Genomic DNA, 19,205 nt, shown 5'->3' with positions numbered 1-19,205 from the left:
GGCAAAAAGCGTCTTGCCCGAAATACTACAGGAGCAACCCTACACGGAGACGGGATGCCCAGATAAAATTGATCGAAGACTGTTAAAAGCCTGTGAACATACAGGGCTGGCAGTCCTGAATGGGATATTCCAGTGTAATATCCCACCATCCTGGACATGGGCCTCAACTAAGACAGTATCATACACAGACTACACCATGGCGAGCCTCAGTATATATAACAGCATCACCGATTTCAGGATCGATAACGCCTCTGAGAGTGACAACCAGCTTCAAAATGTATGGATAATAACTGAGCCCTTCAGACTCAACCCTGCAAGAGACTTGATCGAACTAGCCAATACGGAAAACTTTAAGCAGCTAAGATGGGACCCGGATAACATTCAAGATCTAGTATCCAGGTCTCTGGAAGTATTGCAATCTGCCGTCAAAAACAAGCCAGATCCAATAAGAGCCTAGGCAATAGTCACAGTCCAAATAGTGGCAAAGTATCCAGCTAAAAGCTCTCAGAAAACCATGGACTTCAACTGCCATACAAAAAGCAGACTACCTAGAAATATACGCCTTGTAAAATCCAGAATCAGCTGAACCCTGACACAAATAGGGATCCGCCCCCAAAATAACCTGTTAATTACAAGGCTGAGGGAGGACTGAAGGTGGCTTTAAAAAGAGGTATGGTCGTTAAAAGCTTATAGGTACCACAAAAAGTAAGGACTCAAGAAGGTTCTGGAGGATCATTAACCATGCGGAAACATTAATGCGGGCTGCCAATAATGCCAACATTAGCAAGGTGGCCTGCGTGGAGTACCTTAATGCCCACTTTTTTATACACTCAATAAGATGGGCAAGCCCAGAAGTCAAGGAATTAGAAATCCTCATGGAAAACCACTCTCTTCTCGATCCCTAGGGACTAAGTTACTCAATCAATGCAATAATCAGAGAGAAAGATGGTTACCGCCCCAATTGCACAACAGGCCCCAGTGGCATCCTGCAAGTCATATTAAAGCACAGCACAATGGCCTGGGCAATGTACTTGGCAATTATATTCAATAAGATTCTGCAATCTGGGGACATGCCAGAGAGCTGGCGAGGCTCAATCATTCATCTGATCTACAAAGGTGCTAATGCATTCTCCCCAAGTAACTACCATCTCATAGCGCTGCTTGATGCAGAACTCAAACATTGTTCATCTTCATTACTGCATCAGATGACCTACTGTTGATGAGTCAAACTTGAGTGGGGCTGCAAATACTAATTAACAAGCACTCCAGGTGCACAACAGACAACCCTCTTGAAATCAATCTCAACAAGACGAAAGTGATGTCGCTCAGGGAGCGTATCATTGATCAGGGTCAGTGGCGGCTTAGTGGACAGCCTGTAGATGAAGTAACCTCCTATAAATATCTGGGAGTTAAACTATTCTCACTGGCTTCCTTCACCCCCTCCACCACCACCCTCCACAGAAAGAAATGATCAAGGAAAAAGCCACCGCTCTGAACTTTGCATTTATAGCCCTTCCAAAAATACTGTGGGGTCACTCTCTGAATTAAAGATATTATGGGAGGTGCCCTTATTTTGGAAAAGGGATGGGTATGAGCACTTAAACAAAACACAAAATTCCCTTTTCCTTTTATTACAGGGGGAAAAGATCGATATCTTCAAACCCAGTTATCTATCCAGCTAGAACTGGATACTTAATAAGCACAAGGTTTTAAGAACAAACTTTTACAATGTCTAATTTTACCAGGTTGCCAGATTTACATGTTTGTTTATACAATATGTCCTACAGTTAAAAACAATTCAAATTCAAAGGAATGTTCTAGTGTTCTATTTTATTTATCAGCAAATTGTTTCATACAAATTATAATATTTTAACAAAACCCATTTAAAAACAATTGATCATGATTTTTTATTTAAAACATACATTATACATGATAAAAAAGAAAAAGACTGTCTACGCGGCATTTCGGTGTTAGAAAGGATCGTCACCTTCTTCAGGACAATGATTTAAAGTTAAAAATAATCTGAGCTAGTACTATATAAGCCCTTCTCAATTGGCTTCAAGAATGGATGGATGTTTTCTTCAGTACGATCAATTAAAAGGTACAAATGAGTACTTTTACATTTTGGGTATCTTTGCTCAAGGCTACTTCCAATGGCTATTAATCTCTCTTGTTCATCTTTATTCAATTTGATGAACTTAGATAAAAACCTTAATTTTGTCAATCCTTACACTATTTCCTATTGTGGCGTGTGTCTCGGCTGTTTATAACTCCTGACCACGATATCTTAGATAAAAACCTTAATTCTGTAAATCCTCCCACTATTTTCTATTGTGGTGTGCGTCCTGGCTGGTTATAACTCTGGACCACGATATTCGAGGATAAAGGATGCCGAGTGCAAACGTCCGTCTTGCTGGCATTCCAGATCAGAGACGCACACCACAATAGAAAATAGTGGGAGGATTGACAAAATTAATGTTTTTATTTAAATTCATCAAATTGAATAAAGATGAACAAGAGAGATTAATAGCCATTGGAAGTAGCCTTGAGCAAAGATACCCAAAATTTAAAAGTACTCATTTGTACCTTTTAATTGATCGTACTGAAGAAAACATCCATCCATTATTGAAGCCAATTGAGAAGGGCTTATATAGTACTAGCTCAGATTATTTTTAACTTGAAATCATTGTCCTGAAAAAGGTGACGATCCTTTCTAACACCGAAACGCTGCGTCAACAGTCTTTTTCTTTTTCATCATGTATAATGTATGTTTTAAATAAAAAATCATGATCAATTGTTTTTAAATGGGTTTTGTTAAAATATTATGATTTGTATGAAACAATTTGCTGATAAATAAAATAGAACACTGGAACATTCCTTTGAATTTGAATTGTTTTTAACTGTGGGGCATATTGTATAAACAAACATGTAAATTTGGCAACCTGGTAAAATTAGACCTTGTAAAAGTTTGTTTCCTAAAACCTTGTGCTTATTAAGTATCCAGTTCTAGCTGGATAGATAACTGAGTTTGAAGATATCGATCTTTTCCCCCTGTAAGAAAAGGAAAAGAGAATTTTGTTTTTTGTTTTTTGTTTAACGGCCACTTTTTGAAGCCGCTTTTCCTCATGATCAAAGCTACGTTTTTGCCAATAGCATATGGCGGTGAACTGATGCTTGGGCGAGATGGAAAACTACTAGATTCTCCTCAGATCAGAATGTACAAATTTGTTTTCCAGCTGCTGGGAGTAGTTTCCCCAGCTCATGTAAGGCTCGAGCTTTCCCTGGCAAAACAAACCCTGGCCAGGAGAGAAATCATCTTGAAATTTCACTACAAAGCTCGGACGCAAATACATTTGCAGACAGGAAAGACTTGTTTTAAGAACTATCTAGAAGAATCTATTGAAATTCTGGGACTTGGGGAGTTGTGGCAAATGTCAACCTGTCCTATGTTTCTCCACACTATGATGCAAATGAAATGCATATTTAAGTTATAGGCCTAAAGACGGTACCTATATCCACGTCGCACTGCAGTCTGTGAACGGTGGTCGAGGATCTCCAAGACAAAAAGTTCAGAGACTTGAGACTTATTTGGTTCCTCCCCCCCTTTCCGATAGATAACCAGCACCTCTTGGAGGCTGAATGAGCCTCTGCGTCTTCCTCCCTCCGTTTTTGTGATCTTTAATAGTAACTGCTATGTATTATCCTGACCTAAACTTTATAACATCAGGAGGGGTCACATTTGGGAGTGAATTTGTTCTGTTTAAATGAAACAGATAGAATACAAAAGTGCATTTAATCCTGTAGAATAATCTATTGCTATGGTTGTTTATGGTTTTAATTAACTGATAACCCAATTGTTAATGAATCACACATTTAGGACTAGATGTATTACGAATCAATTCACAAAAAACGGTTGCAAATTGTGCACCGCATTTCTGTGAATCTATTCTGATTTTGCAAACCAAAATATGAATTAATAAGTGGGGTCGCAAAATTCCCATCTAGAGTGGGTCTCAATCTGACCTACATCATGAATATTAATGAAGCAGGACACAAATTGCAACTCATTCTGATTGGAAGCCATCACTGGGATGGTGACCTACTAGGGTCATCAGACCACTAGGACTGTGATCTCTTTTAAAAATCAAATTTGTTTTAATGCAGCAGCAGTTTAATTTCCTTACCGAAAATGGGACTGCTTTTAAAAAGAACCACTGCTTACTCCCTAACAAACTTTTGTTTGCATTCACAAAGGAGAACCCTTCTTTTTGCCAATGGCTTACCAACTCCTTTGAGGTGTTGATAACTTTTCAATTGATTGCCGCCTGAATTCCAGGCGCAAACCATTGATGCACCTTATACTGAATTGCAGGTTGGAAGGGGCACCCTGAAAAAACACCTCTTCAAAATTGCAATTCGATATCCATTTCTAGGCCTATTTTGCAATTTGGTAACCTTTCCCCAATCGCAAAATGTATTTAGCGAATATCAAAAGAAGCCATTTTACAGTTTCTAACCCTTTAATATTGCCCATCGCTGGGTTTGCGACCACAAAATTGACCACTGTGTCTAGCCCTTGATTATTTACCTCATACATGCATTATATACAAAAAGCGATCCTTTTTGTGGTTTTCTTTTTGCTGAATTAGGCGTTTTTTTCCATTTCTTTAGGCCTCTGTTTGCATGCTTTTCCATATGAAAGTCAGGCCTATTAGCTTTGGTCAGCATGTTTCATTAGAGCTTACTCGCCTCGGGACATTAGCTCTTCTGGACTTTTTGGTCCACACAGAGAGCTTGGCTGCATCTCCCCCGTGCATTTCCTGTGCCAAGCTCAGCCCCCTTGCGCCAGGCTGCCAATGCCATGGCTGACAATTAAAAGCAGCATAGTTTACCAGTGTCTGGTCGTTCTTCCAGGGTTTGTGGAGGTGCCAGTATCCGCTCTGCAAAACATTTCGTGCCATTTTATTGCTTTGTTTAAAAATGTATAACAATGGAAGAGGAACCCGGCCAGCATCTGTCCACAGCTGTCCGGATGCCCTCTACATGCCCTCGACAGCAGCCTCAGGGAGGCAGAGGGAGGCCCTCTTCAACTAAAGGGACATAAACCACATTCTGTGCAGAGCACACAGGCTGGAAACATACAAGGGCACAGTGGGGCGGGAACTCTGGAGGGACCCAGGGACAGTGCGAGGACTCGTCCGCTGCAGAGGGAAACAGGCAGGCACACACTAACAGAAGCTAACCAGCCTCAGAGCAAAACACACAATCTAATGGCACACTGGCTGTAGGGAAACACAAACACACAGCCCCATTTCCTTTTAAGGAACAAGCCTTGACAAGCCATTATTTCTCGCTTACAAGAGCTATTGGCTTTGTCAATGTTTGAGGCAGGGCTTTAAGTGGGCCGGGTCCTTCCGTTGCTCAGCACTGACAGTACTATAAAGTAGGTGCTGAACCGGATCTCTATTGGGCTCTCCATTTTTGCCCTCAGGGTGAAAAATAAACATCTCACCTCTGCAGCAGTGCCACCCTTCACTGCTTTTGAGGTAACTTCAAAGAGACTCGTTATAGTACTTTCACAGTCTCATCTTTTCAGAACTGAAGCATTTTCAAATTCTATACAACGAAGCCATAGTTATTGCTGATTTATTTTACTCAGATCACAACCATTGGCAAAGCCAATAGTCCTGGCTTGTTGTAGGTGTAATGTTACATGTTCTATCAGTATTATATATCTATATGCAATGACAGAAGCAGCATAATACCAGCTGGGCGATCCGCCATGCTAAGCACAGATTATAAGCTTGCGTATACATAAGCCACATTACATTGGCCACGCCCCTTTGAGAGACCCCCTATTTTTTTCATTCCACTTAAAGCCCTCGTTTTAGGGATGTTGAAAAGCAGCACTGCTACTGTGCAACAATGTTAAGGTAGGGAAAAATGCGCTATGACGAGGCAAGTTGTAGCGCTTTGCTTTTTTCCCTAACTTATCCAAGCTGCAGAGTAGCTGTGCTGCTGCGTAACATGGCTATAAAAACATTGGCCAAGCCAGTACCTCCTGCATACCTGCCAACTTGAAGAAGAATCTCACCATGTGAGGAGGGGGCAGGGCCTTGTGCCGAGAAGTACCTGCAAGGCACTTTTGAACAGTCACGGCCGGCATGAATCTCGGGTGGGGGTTCGTACGGGGGTTTGCGCGGGGGGTTGCGCGGGGGATGTTAATTAAAAAAAAAAATTACCTTCCTGGGTCCTGGCCGGGTCCCGCGGAACAGGAAGCAGGCAGCCTACCTCCCCTCCACTAAGCCAATCACAATGCTGCAATGGCAGGTTTGTGATTGGTGGGGACACCGATCACACAGGCGTCTATGGGGAGGCCATTTTCTCTGTGTATATGGAGAAACGGGAGAGTGCACATAACTGGTTTGGTCAGGGCCCGCAGCATTGGGCCAGCCACTCTTCCCCTACCATCGAGCAGTCCCGCCCTGCCCCTAACCAAACCCTTCTGCTTTCTTGCAGTGCGAGAAGCAGAAACATAAAATGGTAGTTTTAGCATTTTATGTTTCTGCTTCTCGCACTGTGAGAAAGCAGTGGGGCGACGCTCCTTCACCCTAATAGGTGAGTCTCCCCTGCTTTTGAACCCCACCATGCCCCCCCCCCCAAAAAAAAAGCTTGTTGAGGCTGGTGTCAATGTCCTGTGGGGTTTTCACACCCCTTAATGGACTGTGGCAGTTCAAAGTCTTGGAAAAAGAGCTGGAAAACCACTATTTACAGTGGTTTTAAGCTTGTTTTCCCTGCCACCATGTGATTTTGGCTCCTCACTGGGAGACCGTGTGGTGGGGGCCGTTATCGTGTGTCACACGGTGGCACCGTGTGACTTGACAGGTATGCTCCTGTAAGCAGGAGCTAATGGCTTCTCCAGTGCTTGTTACATCTGCAGCGGAGAGATGGGATTCAGCCGGTGAGGAGTAAAAGAGCCATCATATCTACCAGAGGCAATTAAGTTGTACCATTAAGTGCTTGGGGAACGAGCCTGTCTATTCTTCGCAGTTAACAGTGGACTCTCGCATTCTTATAATCCTTGTCCAAATTCATCTACAAATAATAATGGCCCATTGCAGCTGTGACCCTCACAACAAGCTAAGAGCTAGATGAATTGCAATTGATTTATAAAAAAAAGTGATTTTGTCACAGACAGGAAGGAGCAGATAGGCAGAGAGGGATGCAACAAGCATTGGCAAAAGAGACTGGGCGGGGGAAATTGACCGCAAAGTTTGAGTCCAAATGCAATTTGTTAAAGAGAAAGCTGTGTTCTGTTGCTGCATTAATAAACCAGAAACAAAGGTACTAAAAGGAGAGAGCATGTGACATAATGGCCAGAGCAGCTGCATTTGGACCTGGGGACAGGTCTGAGGCCCAGCGTCGGCTCAACATCCTGTGATCCTGGACAGATCACTTAATCTCCCTGCCTAAAAAAATGCCCTTGTGTAAACGTAACTGTTAGTCATGTTAAGCACTCCGGTACCTTCGGGTCCAGTCCACGCTATATAAAACTGCAATAATCAGCACTGAACGCAGACATGACGGAGCAGATGCAACAAGCATTGGCAAAAGGGAGGGTGAAATTGCCCGCAAAGTTGAGTACAAGTGAACTTGTAAGAAAATAGGACCTGAATCACAGCGCGATTAGTGAATGGACAGAGGAAGGACCCTAATCAGATTATAGTGCCGATTACGATGTCGGGCGTAAAGCCTCTGCCATACAATCGGAATCTCCTCAACCGCGTCGGAGCCCTTCCGGCCGACTCGGTCGGTTTAAATTCCGACCGCCTGATTAATTGTTTGCGGTTGGAATATAAACTGTGCGGTCATTCCGAATCAGTTCCAAGCGACTTGCGGAGTATCTGTGTCAGTAGGAACCGCATCATACAACCCTATGGACAGCGTTTCCGCCCACAGGATTACAATGTCATTTTCCAACAGCCTTTACACGTCAGCCTGTCTGACACGGAAAGGCTGTCGGAAAGTGACTTTGGGGGCCCATGGTAGGGCCCCCTAGGCTCCGCAGTCTCTGCTTGATGGCCAAGGGGATACCTAATGGACCCTCCTGTAAAACCCTGCACTGTGTGGCAGGCACCATGGGGTACCTGCGACAGGGTGCAGGGTTTTCCGCACACACCCCATTTCCTCATAGGAGCCTGTGTTACCGCCTATTGTCATGTACAACACGAGCTTCAATAGGGAACAATGGTACTCCGACCGAACAGTGTTTGGTCGCATCGTAATCCAGAGGTCGGATCCGCTGATCGCAAGTCGGTTGGTCCCGATTCCAAGTCGGTGTCGGGTGGAGGCTTTACGCTCGACATAGTAATGAGCCCCTATATTAATCAGTTGTTTAGCCATGCTCACACTTGAAACAGGAGGAAGTGGCATCGCAAGCTCTGGCCAATTAAGAGCCCTCAAAGAAGACTGACACTTCAGCCAATGAATGGCAAGCAATGGGCGGGTTCCAAGCCCCTTATGCAACATAATACCTTTTGCAAGTGAGAGAGCATATGCTAACACATGCATTCTCATAGGTGAGAGCTAAAAGGACTTTATTTAGAAAAATATTAGGCAAAAAGTGATCAATGACTAGTGGTCTGCTAAACCTCTCCGGCCGCAATCCCTTCAGTGGTCACCATTTGTAGTTGCAACCTACCTCATGAATATTCGGTGCGGTAGTGTCGGATTGCAACTCACTACAATTTGAAATTTTGCGAACCAACCTATTAGTTTATCGGTCAGTTAACAAAATTCTAAACTGGTCGCAAAAATACTAGTTGCAAACATTTTGCAACCAGTGTTTATACATATGCCGCCATATTTATACCTGGTGATGAGGGTTGCGAGTGGGGGTCCAGGGCTATTACTGTGACATCATCAGCTACATAAACACAAAGGCATTCTGGCAGAAGCCTACAGATATACTATGTGAGTTCATCAGTGCAAGGGTTGCACGTGCAGAAGCGCTGTTAGGATCTGTCACTCCTTTTAGGAGTACAATCACCCTGAGGACTCATCAGTTTAAGAGGTGCACCAACACTCTATGCGTGCCCATCAGCAGTAAACAGTGGTGCTCTAGCAATTATCTGACTGTCGGGGCTGGCCGGTGGCATGAGCTCACCAAATTACAGGGGTTCTAAAAATCCTGGTGCTACTGAATGAGCAGTGCAACAAGTGTGCAAACAAGTGCGTTTGTAGAAGGGAAGGATGAGCGTTTGATAGTAGTCCGAGACATTTTTGTGAAAAAGTAGTTCAACGATACAATATCCTTAAATCTTTGGATAAGTGGTATCAGCTTTTATTTGAAAAAGGAGCTCTTTAAAATAGATCACTGTTACATCACAACTATTTCAGCCATGTGTGCTGTGCACACTAGCGTAAAATAAATGTATCTTGGTCTTTCTCCTCACCTTATTTCAATACTTGCCTGACTCCATATTTCATAATTAAAAGACCTAAATGAGCCTCACTTTTAGTATTCTTTTATCACCAATAGGATCCATTAATACGAATGACAAAATTTGATTAACCAATGCCACCTCATAGATTTACATGACAACCAATGTGCAGTGGTTTGTTGAAAGCTGTTGTCAGGCCCTCCTTCATTATCATTGACCCTTCAGTGCATTTGAAGAAACAGCTAAGGGTTCCGTGGAAGGAACACTCAGTGGCGGAGCTAGACCTTTGGCCGCCCGTGTCGGTTCCTGCGTTTGCCTCCCTGCGGCAGCTGCATGTAAGAGCAAGGGGGCAGGGTGCTGGCAATTACTGCATATGCTGCTTCACGACGTCCGCAGGTAAGAGCGGGGGAAGCCCGCCGTCCCCAAAACTCGTTCCTTCCTGGGCAGTCCCCCCCTTAGTACGCCACTGAGAAAACTGATTGAAAGGCCCCATTGTTTTCCATTATCTTTCTGACCTGCTTCCAGATCTGGGGGTGGTGCAGCACCTGCCACAACGCTAGTTATTTCTTCATGGTTGTGAGGGAGTATTCCATCCGCCAAACTCTAAATCACGCTCTACGACTTTCCAATTGGGTAAATAGCCCTCAAAACTCCTATCTCCACTGAAGGATAGCAATAGCCAAAGAGAAAGGGAATGTTGCCTTCCTCACCAGGTGCAGATGTGGGATGGTGCAGCTACAGATGTACACAAAAGTGAGCTTGCGTTAGACGTACATGAACATGTTGAGTGCAGTGTATTTGTGTGTATGCGTTGGTTAATTCAACACCTTGCATTTACCATTACCATGGTCCAAATGAAGCAAGAGGACACACATGCCATGAACCAGAACAGACAAGCTTCATATGATTTCCAAAAGACAAGGGCCACAGAAGAGGCTGGTGGAATTCCTCCACCTAAGGAGAAAGAAAGGGAATGGAGGGAGCCATAAAGGCAAAATTCCAGCCAGGACACAAAATGGCGGGTTCATCTAGCCACATGACTGTTAGCATGATCCTCGAAGGGGGAGATAAGCAGATTAAAAGGGGGCGCTACAGGCCGGTGACTGTTCTGACATGCACTCGTCACAATGACGTAGAACCCCAAGAGCAGCCAGAGTCACTGATGTGACTGAGCAGGCTAGAGAGTACATATAGTGTGAGGTGATATATACTGAAGCAGAGCACAATTAGGTATATCACACAGCAGGTGAGCGTGTTGTATGGACCATAAGCATTGGTGGCGTTGTCTATCGGTCCAGGATACTGACGCAAGATGTTTTTTTTCTGTCACAGGTTGTAGCCGTGTGTGAGAACTTGGCGGACTGGGGCCAATGTCTTTGTGCCGTGTGCCCCAGCACCAATACACTCATCACTGCAGGGACCAGCACTGTCGCGTGCGTGTGGGAGCTGTCATTCATGAAGGATAAACTGAGACATCTAATCCTGAAGCAGGTATGTCACCACAGACCTTCGGGTATACATCCCTATTCATCATGTCACTGATCAGTCACTTAGGGACCCTCAGGGTGCACCCAACACTACAAGGAAGCCGCTTTGTTACTTTTCAGGCCAGTTCAATGTTGTATCTCCACTTGTTTGATTGAGGTGACACTGACGCCTACACATTAAGCCCCTAGCTTTGCACTTTCCTTTCCTAAAGAGATTTCGAAAATAAAGGTCACATCTCAAAACATACTTATCTGTCATTCTAATAATGCCTTCCTCATGATATTTTTATGGTGCAATTTAAACAACTTTTTGTGTCATAAGGCAGAACTTAGTAACTCACATGACACATGACAATGAGTTATTTAAGCAAATACCCCCAGCATGGGAGCCATGAAAGTCAGTACCATAGGCTGACATTGATCCTGATGAAGTGTACAGACTCGTGGGCAAAGGGAAGCACCTCTGCTGGGATGGGGGCTGGATGTAAGAAACAATCACCAACACCATTCATTGCCAATAGGTCTCAGTAATTCCCTAATGGGTGTGCAGGGTTCACACATGGGGTCAAGGCCTCCATAGGATGCAGGCTAAATTACAACCCTAATACTGGTTAGGCAACAGCAACAAGCGGAGTAGAAGCTAGAAAAGCACATTGCACCACTCCAAATCCAACAGTAAATCAGGTCACTGCAGTGGACTGTGGCCCAGCTCTAAGGCTCTCCAAGTAAGGTCTTCTCTACCGTTGTGGGCTGCGAGACCTTCACTCCTACCACCACTTTCAGCCATGTTGCAAACGGGCACCTACGTCCACTACAAGACCATCTCTCCTCAGTTCCTGTATCAGGCCTTTCTCTGTAGGACAGTCACCTTGCTAACCCCAAGAAGAAAAACAAGCATTTGCAATGCAATAGGTCTCGCATTTGCAAATGTTTGAGCTATTGGTATTGTAAATGAAAATGCCTTTATGTATGTGTTGTTTTTAAAACAGATAAATAAAAGGCATTGTCATTTACACTGCCAATAGCTTAAACTCTTGCAAATGCGAGACCTATTGCATTGCAAATGTGTTTGTGCTATAAAAATTTTTTTACAAGAGCTAGGAGAGAGCATGTCCTACCTGCAAAAGCTAAATGAAAAAATAGTGCTAGGAGGCTGTAATTAAAGCCTACTGAGTAACAACACACATAACAAGGGGTTTTGCCAGGTTACAAAATGAGACAAGGCGGTACTAAGGAGGGCCTACTACGTCTATTGACCAATGAATAGCCGCAGTTTACAGTGGACAATGACACAAGCCAATGAAAAATATGGGCGGAGCTTCAAGTCCCTACCTGAATACACCATGCCTCACAGAACAGCGCATGCGCTGCCCAGGATCGACCTAAAAATTGTAAGGAGAAAAAACTGAATGATGATTGATCCACCCTAAATAGGGTGGGATGACCATCACTGTGACCCAGTGGTCCTTTGGCCCTGTAAGGGGTTGACCTCCGGGTCAAGGATCATCAGCGACAGTGCCAGATGAGGCTCCGCCAGTGGTTAGCCAGCGTTTCTCAGACTCTAAATAGAGCCAGGAAACTACAGGTTTGACAGAGCAAATGTCATTTTACGCCATTAGTCTCCTTCACAAGTGCTTAATTTGATGCATTGGGGCCCTCTGGCACTCATTTTTAGCCATCAGCACTTCATGAGTGCAAGAGAGGGAAAAAACACACAAATGCATGCACGCAAGCCAAAAGGAGGAAGAGAAAGACGGACAACTCGTCACAAAGGGAGAAAGCAGGAACCTGCAAGAGAGAGATAGAAGGGCAGTGTGCCTGTCAGTGGATTAAAGAGACCTGAGGTACATCCAGGACTACCCAGCCTTGGTATTGAGCACACTGCCATTTAATTGCGCCTACTGGGCTTCTGAGCAGTGCTTTGGACGCCGGTGCTTATTTTTGCACAACTTAAGCTCTGCTGTTTACCAAGCCGGAACTAAGCCCCAAAGTGCCAGAGAAACATAGAGCTTGTCGTGGCACCTGGCAACCTTCAGGGTTGGGTGCAGGTTTCAAATTACCAGCCTGTTCCTCGTTAGTATATCCAGGAGGCCCAGCTTTATAGAATATCACTGATGTATGCTGGACACTCTGCCCTACTGGTCAATATCTCTTGCATCCAGACTATCTGTCCTTGATCATATATACTTCACTCGAGATCCTCAGCCCCAACGGCTATTGTCTCTTATATGTAAAACTCTGCCCTACGGCTCCTTGTCTCTTGCATACAACACCTGCTGCTCTGTTGTTCCAAATCTACCCAATTGGAATACATCTTTTGCATATTGCAATGTCTGTCCTGTTTGTACACATCTGATTCTTGAAATGCTCTCTGTCCTGCTGATCCATTCCAGTAGCTGTGAGGCATAGTTTCGATCAAACAAAAGCAAGAGAAGGAGGTGGAGATACCCCTATTGTTCTAAGCCAAACCCTCGTCTCCACTGATAACACTCCTTCCATTTCATGACCTTCCACTGATCACAGCCTTTCTGGATCATGCCCTCTTTTGGTCCTCACCCCTTCAGGAATCTTCCGTGTGTGCTTACCAATGCCTTTTTGTCTGGTGCAAATTTTACTCCAACGACACCATTGAAACGAAGATGCACCCAATTAAAGGACACACATTTGTTGGGATCCCACACTATGCATCACTATATTGTTTTGGGTAAATCATCCACATTGGCCTGTGCAGTTTTGGAAATCCCATGCCCTTACTGACAATGAACCCCCAATATAGAGTTTGTACGATGTGTGTGCTTGATGTTTGGGGAAACATGCTCTGACCCTCTACCTCCACAGAGGGCCAGAAAAATGGTCATGGTCATATAGGAGCCGATTACGAGTCTGGGGACAATTACGAGTCGGGGACTCATGGGGGCGCAGCGGCGGAGGTCTTCTGACAGCCCAATTACGTTTTGGGAGGTCAGACCTCCTCTGCCCTGCCCCAGCCGCCAGGGAACCGCCATTCCCTGGCGCTGTTGCAGCGGTGAAGGGGCATCAATGTGCTTGGCAGGATCGCCGCGGTCCCGCCAAGCATATTAGGAGTTTTCTCTCTGCTAGGGTTTTTATGGCACTTACTACTCCATGAAAACCCTGGCAAAGAGGAAACAAAGGGGGCCCTACAGGGCCCCTTTGTGCCTCTGCGCCCTGTTGATGCACACATGGGGGCACAATATGTGCCCCCTGTGTGCATGGACACCAGATCCTGCACGGCATGGCCTTTGTAGGCCATGCCGTGCAGGAACTATTTTTGGCGTTCCCATTGCGGTGTCCCTTTAGGCACCGCCGTGGAAATGTCAAAAACCAGTCCGCCAGACAGGAGGAAATGCCTAATCTGGCTGGTGGTCTGACCACAGCTTTGGTGGTGCGGCGATGGGCGGACCCGGCGTTGCACCGCCAAAGTCGTAATCAGGCCCGTAATGTTTAGGAACAAGTGCCCAGATATGAATATCATCTTCTACACAACCTTTACCCCTTTATTTTTGAGTGGTCGTGTTGATATTGACGCTCCCCTGAACATTATAGTCTTCAAAGAGTATCTCCTGGCCTGTGTGCCTTGTTTTGTTACACCTGATTATCCAATGGCTGTATCTCGGATGCCTGATCTGTCTTGTTCATTTTAGCATTTCTGGAATCCCCTGGCTCACTCCTCTGTAGCTACAGAATCATGTACCTCTGGTTGTCTGGTCAGCCACATGCTTTGTGTATATTGTGCTCCAAAGGCCCATTGATTGCATGCCAAAGACCTAGACTTGCATTTGCCCTGTCAGTACTTGTCACACACGTGGTCCTCAGATTTACCTACTTTCCTTGGGACACTAAGTAAAGGTTACCAATGAAATTACTTTCCTTTAACAGAAGGTCTCATCCGTCCTCTACGGTTAATTTCTGTGCTCCTTGATCCCTCACAGAGGGGCTGCCCTTCCTTTCTGTTCATGGCCGGCTCTAGCGCTGGGGGCACCCAGTGCGACAATCATTTTTGGCTCCCCCTCACCCTATGACTGCCTCCTCTGATTCTCTCACTACCACTGGTCAACAGTACCCCTCATCTCTCCAATCATAAGTTATTGCTAAAGACAGCGACTGCACCCTGAGGTCAGCGCCTCCTTCACAGGTCAGCGCACACTGCGGCTGCACCGGTCGCACTGCTCTAAACCCGGCCCTGTTTCTGTTCAATCCCTGCATTTCTTGCAGCAGGACTCTGCAATCCCTTCCATTAGGTGCATCCTACTCTTGTGATCAGTTTCTCTATCTATCTTCATTTTATTTCTTCATCTTGCGCTCTTAGGTTGTGTAATGGAAGACTTGGACAGTAATGGCCAACCCTTCTTTTAACTTTCCCAACAGGTGCTGTATGGACATAAGAAGGCAGTGACATGCCTGGCAGCTTCCTCCCCTTATGGTGTCCTTGTCAGCGGCTCATCAGACAGAACCTGCATCATCTGGGACCTGAATCTCCTCGCCTACGTGTGTCAGCTGCCGGGACACGCCTCCCGGATCTCTGCGGTAGCCATCAGCGATGCCAGTGTAAGGCTCTTGCTTGTATTCCCTCCTACTGTTCACTGATCTGGGATGATTCACTCTTGGGCCCTGTATTTGCACACAGGTCTGGCTCATGTTTAATGACATGAGTGTTTGAGCACTGAACCTTGTGTGTGCCCCCGGCCTCAGCACTGGCTCCACACAAAGCTCTCTGAGGCCTCAGTACTGATCTGATTCTTCACAATGACTCTAAGAGATCCATCACTGATATCCCAGCATTGAAACCCAGCAGTGCCCCAAGGTGCATTGACCTTCTCTAAACATGAAAGGGCCTATCCGAGCATTGACAACACAGTAGGCTTACAGGTGCCCCACCATTGACCCCATAATACACCAAATTACCCTAAACCAACACACATTGACCCTGCAAGGGACTCATCACAGACTCCACTATCAGAAGTCCACAGCTCTGCGCCTTCACCACTAGTAATGGCAATTCAATTCAATAGCAATTCAATTCTTCAAGGACTTCAACAATGATCTCATGTTGGCACTTCAAGGCCATTAGCACTGTTCGTCAGGTAACAGTTCAAGGATTCCCATACTGACACCCACCAACGCTCCCCGAACTTCATCCTTACTAACACTTCTAAGACCACAGCACTGATTCCTAATACCACTCTTGTGATGGCTACACCAGGACACCCCCAATAACACTCAAGGATACAGACCTTGTATCCCCACTAACATTCTAATACCCCATCACTGAATGCCCAACTCCTTATCATTGTTCCATCTACAACTTCCAGGCTCTAGTGATGACTCTGAGGCACTCACTGGGCCCTCTTAGGACAGCTGTACTAAAGCCAGCAACTCTTTAAAGGCCCCATTACTCTGTCCCAAAATTGCCAGGGTTCCATAATTTGCTATACTAATACCCACTCTCAGAGGTGCAACTAGAGCCAAATTTCGGGGGGGGGGCTGAATCTTTAAGCAATAGGCAGAGTGGAGCTGATTTGGGGGGGGGCTGAATCTTTAAGCAATAGGCAGAGTGGAGCTGCAGGGGCTCTTAGAAGGGGTGAAACAACAGCAAGACCTCATTAACATGCAGATGGTCTTTTAAAGACCTGTGAAGTGCTCAGGTGCGGCTGTGTGTGTGCCCGGGAAGCTGTCTCATCCCGGGCTGCCACACACGACGGGGGGGCTGTGAAGCCCTTTGAGTCCAATGGGTGTTGCACGCCTGCCCACTCTTACCAACCTCAATGTTATTATTGATCTAGCGCTCACCACTCCCCATTGGTTAACACCCCCACACACACACTCACACACACACACACACACACACATCCCACTAACTTACAAATTTCCCCGACCCTATCCCTATAAAGGTCACAACGTTAACCCAGCAGTTCCCCTGCATTGATTCGCAATTCTCCTTCCAGTTAACATCAACAATGCTACCCAAATATTGCTCTGACCTCTGGGGAAGAAAGAGGCAAGGGGTGAGCCTCTTGAGCAGCTGTACCTCTTCTGTTTTGGGACATTTGTGTCTTCTCTGCTGTTATTGAAATTTTCTTCCTCTTTTTCAGGGTCACATTCTGTCCTGTGCTGGGTCCTCTTTGCATCTGTGGACCATTAATGGCCAGCCTCTCACTAGTATTACTGCTGCTGGGAGCCCAGAAAAGAACATCTTATGTTGCTGCTTCTCTGAACTGCATGAATGGGATCCCCGCAGTGTCCTTGTCACTGGATGTGCTGATGGGATAGTCCGGGTAGGTGATTTTAAAATGGGGCCTTTTGGAACAATCATTCCATCATGTGGGCTGCACTAATCATCCAACGTCTTTTACTTAGCAAAGTGTTGTCTGCTAGTTGAGGATTTCCCTACAATAGGAGCAACCAAGAACTAAGAGGCTTGTTTTTTTTCTCCAAACCTGTGTGTATGGACAGGGAGTCATGTCCCCATTAGTTATGGGAATACCTATGGTGGAGCTCTGCAGAAGTGTGGGGTCTAGCGACTTTCCCCGTCACCATGTGGGCATGTGCTCTGCAGTTATGCTTTCCCTACAATGGAGCCATGAGGGTGGGTGTCAGGTCTTGTGACCTTCCCCATCACACCCAGGTATGCAGACAGTGAGATCTGCATTATGAGTGTATGGGTTACCTAGTGGAAATCACTCTTTGGAGGGGTTGGGTCTTGCAGCCTTCCTAAAAAAGCGTGTATCCATATCTCGCTGCCCCAGTGCCTGTCTCCAGTGCCAGAGCCTGCGTTTCCACAGGTCTGTGCCATTGAGTCCAAGACTCAAATTCTTTGCCCAGGCCCCCATCACAGTCAGTGTCTGTGCATGTGTCTCCCTACCCTTGTGTCTGCACCTCCCTGCCCTGCTATCCATGTCCGTATTTTCCCTTCTATGGCTGTGTCTCTCTGCTCCACTTTCAGTTTCTTTCTGCTCTATGTTTAATTAGGTCTCGCCTGAGTCAGCGCTTTAGCGCTGCTCTGGCAAGAGCTATAGAAAACAGGGATTTGGAAGTGCAAACGAGTGCTTTTCAGGCCCCCAACTACAGTGCATGTGCGCCGGGCGCGCGCACCATTTGGCAGCCTGCGTGTACATTTCGCGGGCGCTTTGATGTTCTCAGTGAGCCACGCGGCCACTGCGAACATCAAAGTGCCCGCAAAATGATTACTTTCACTTTAACGTTCGCACCTACTTGGCAGACTGGTTCTCTGTTGCTCTTTCCTCCGCTGCTCTCTCTCCTCAGAGTTCGTCCTTCCCCCTGTTGCAGCAGCTGGCATTACACGGGGGAGGGTGGCTCTTCGTGCCTACCAAAAAAAAAGCATTGGCATAGCCAAAAGGTCTCGCTTTTGGGACCTTCTAAGTATTTAGTTATGCAACTGTTGCATAGTTAAACACTTATAAGGTCCCAAAAGCGAGACCTATTGGCTATGCCAATGCTTGTTTTTCCAGTGTCGTTGTACCCATCTGCCTGCTGCCTTAGCACCTGCATCCTTGTATCTATGCCTCATTTCCTGTTCTCTTGTCTTTGTATTTCAGTGTGTGAGTTCATGTATCTCTGATTCAATCTGCATTTCCTTGCTTCATTGCTAATGTTTCAATGCCCCAGTGTCCTTGCTTCCCTGTCTATTTATCTGTCTCCCATTTTCAGAACCTGTTCCCCATCCCCAGTGTTAGTCTGTGCCAGTCCCCACATTACTGTCCATTTCTTCTTGTCCTAGTGTCTCCCAGCGTTAGGTTCAGTGTCTCCTAATCCCAGTTTACATGTCTCCTATTGGTTGCATTTTCAAGTGTGTGCATGTCTCCCAATCCTAGTATTTTTGTGAATGAAATGAAATAAAATGTTTAAAGTGCACAAAAACCCTAAGCAGTGGTTCTTAACCTTTTGACTTCTCAGCACCCCCACTTAATCTTTACCGGAACCCGGGACCCCTATTCAATCATTTTTAGAATCTGGGGACCCCCACTCAGTCGTTGCTGGAGCTAGGGACTCCAGCCAAAACATTTTCGATGATTTGAACCCCAGAACAATAAACAAAAAACATAGAGAAACAAACATTCATCAAACAAGTACGCAAATAATTATTGTTTTTATTTTCACAAATATTTATATATATTTTACTTTAATAGAATGCTTGGAGCCTTTCTCATATCAATTAAGTTGAGATGAGGGCATTAAAATGCACGCCTGTGTAATCAATTTAAGCCAATTTTCAATTGAGGCCACTCATCACCCATAC

General features: G+C 45.5%; 1 protein-coding gene across 2 annotated transcripts in view; it reads left to right on the top strand.

Moving 5' to 3' along the window:
- Positions 1 to 19,205, top strand: part of WDFY4 (WDFY family member 4) — an 821,140-nt gene that overhangs the window by 761,844 nt on the left and 40,091 nt on the right. For both annotated transcript variants that reach the window (XM_085608765.1, XM_085608766.1), the window contains 3 exons: positions 10,776 to 10,934; positions 15,317 to 15,496; positions 17,041 to 17,223. In XM_085608765.1, the coding sequence (XP_085464891.1) occupies positions 10,776 to 10,934; positions 15,317 to 15,496; positions 17,041 to 17,223 (522 nt within the window). The remainder of the gene's footprint in view (positions 1 to 10,775; positions 10,935 to 15,316; positions 15,497 to 17,040; positions 17,224 to 19,205) is intronic.

This window comes from Triturus cristatus, chromosome 1_2 (genome assembly GCF_964204655.1).
Source record: "Triturus cristatus chromosome 1_2, aTriCri1.1, whole genome shotgun sequence".
Lineage (NCBI taxonomy): Eukaryota > Metazoa > Chordata > Amphibia > Caudata > Salamandridae > Triturus > Triturus cristatus.
This window is presented reverse-complemented; position numbering and strand designations above follow the sequence as displayed.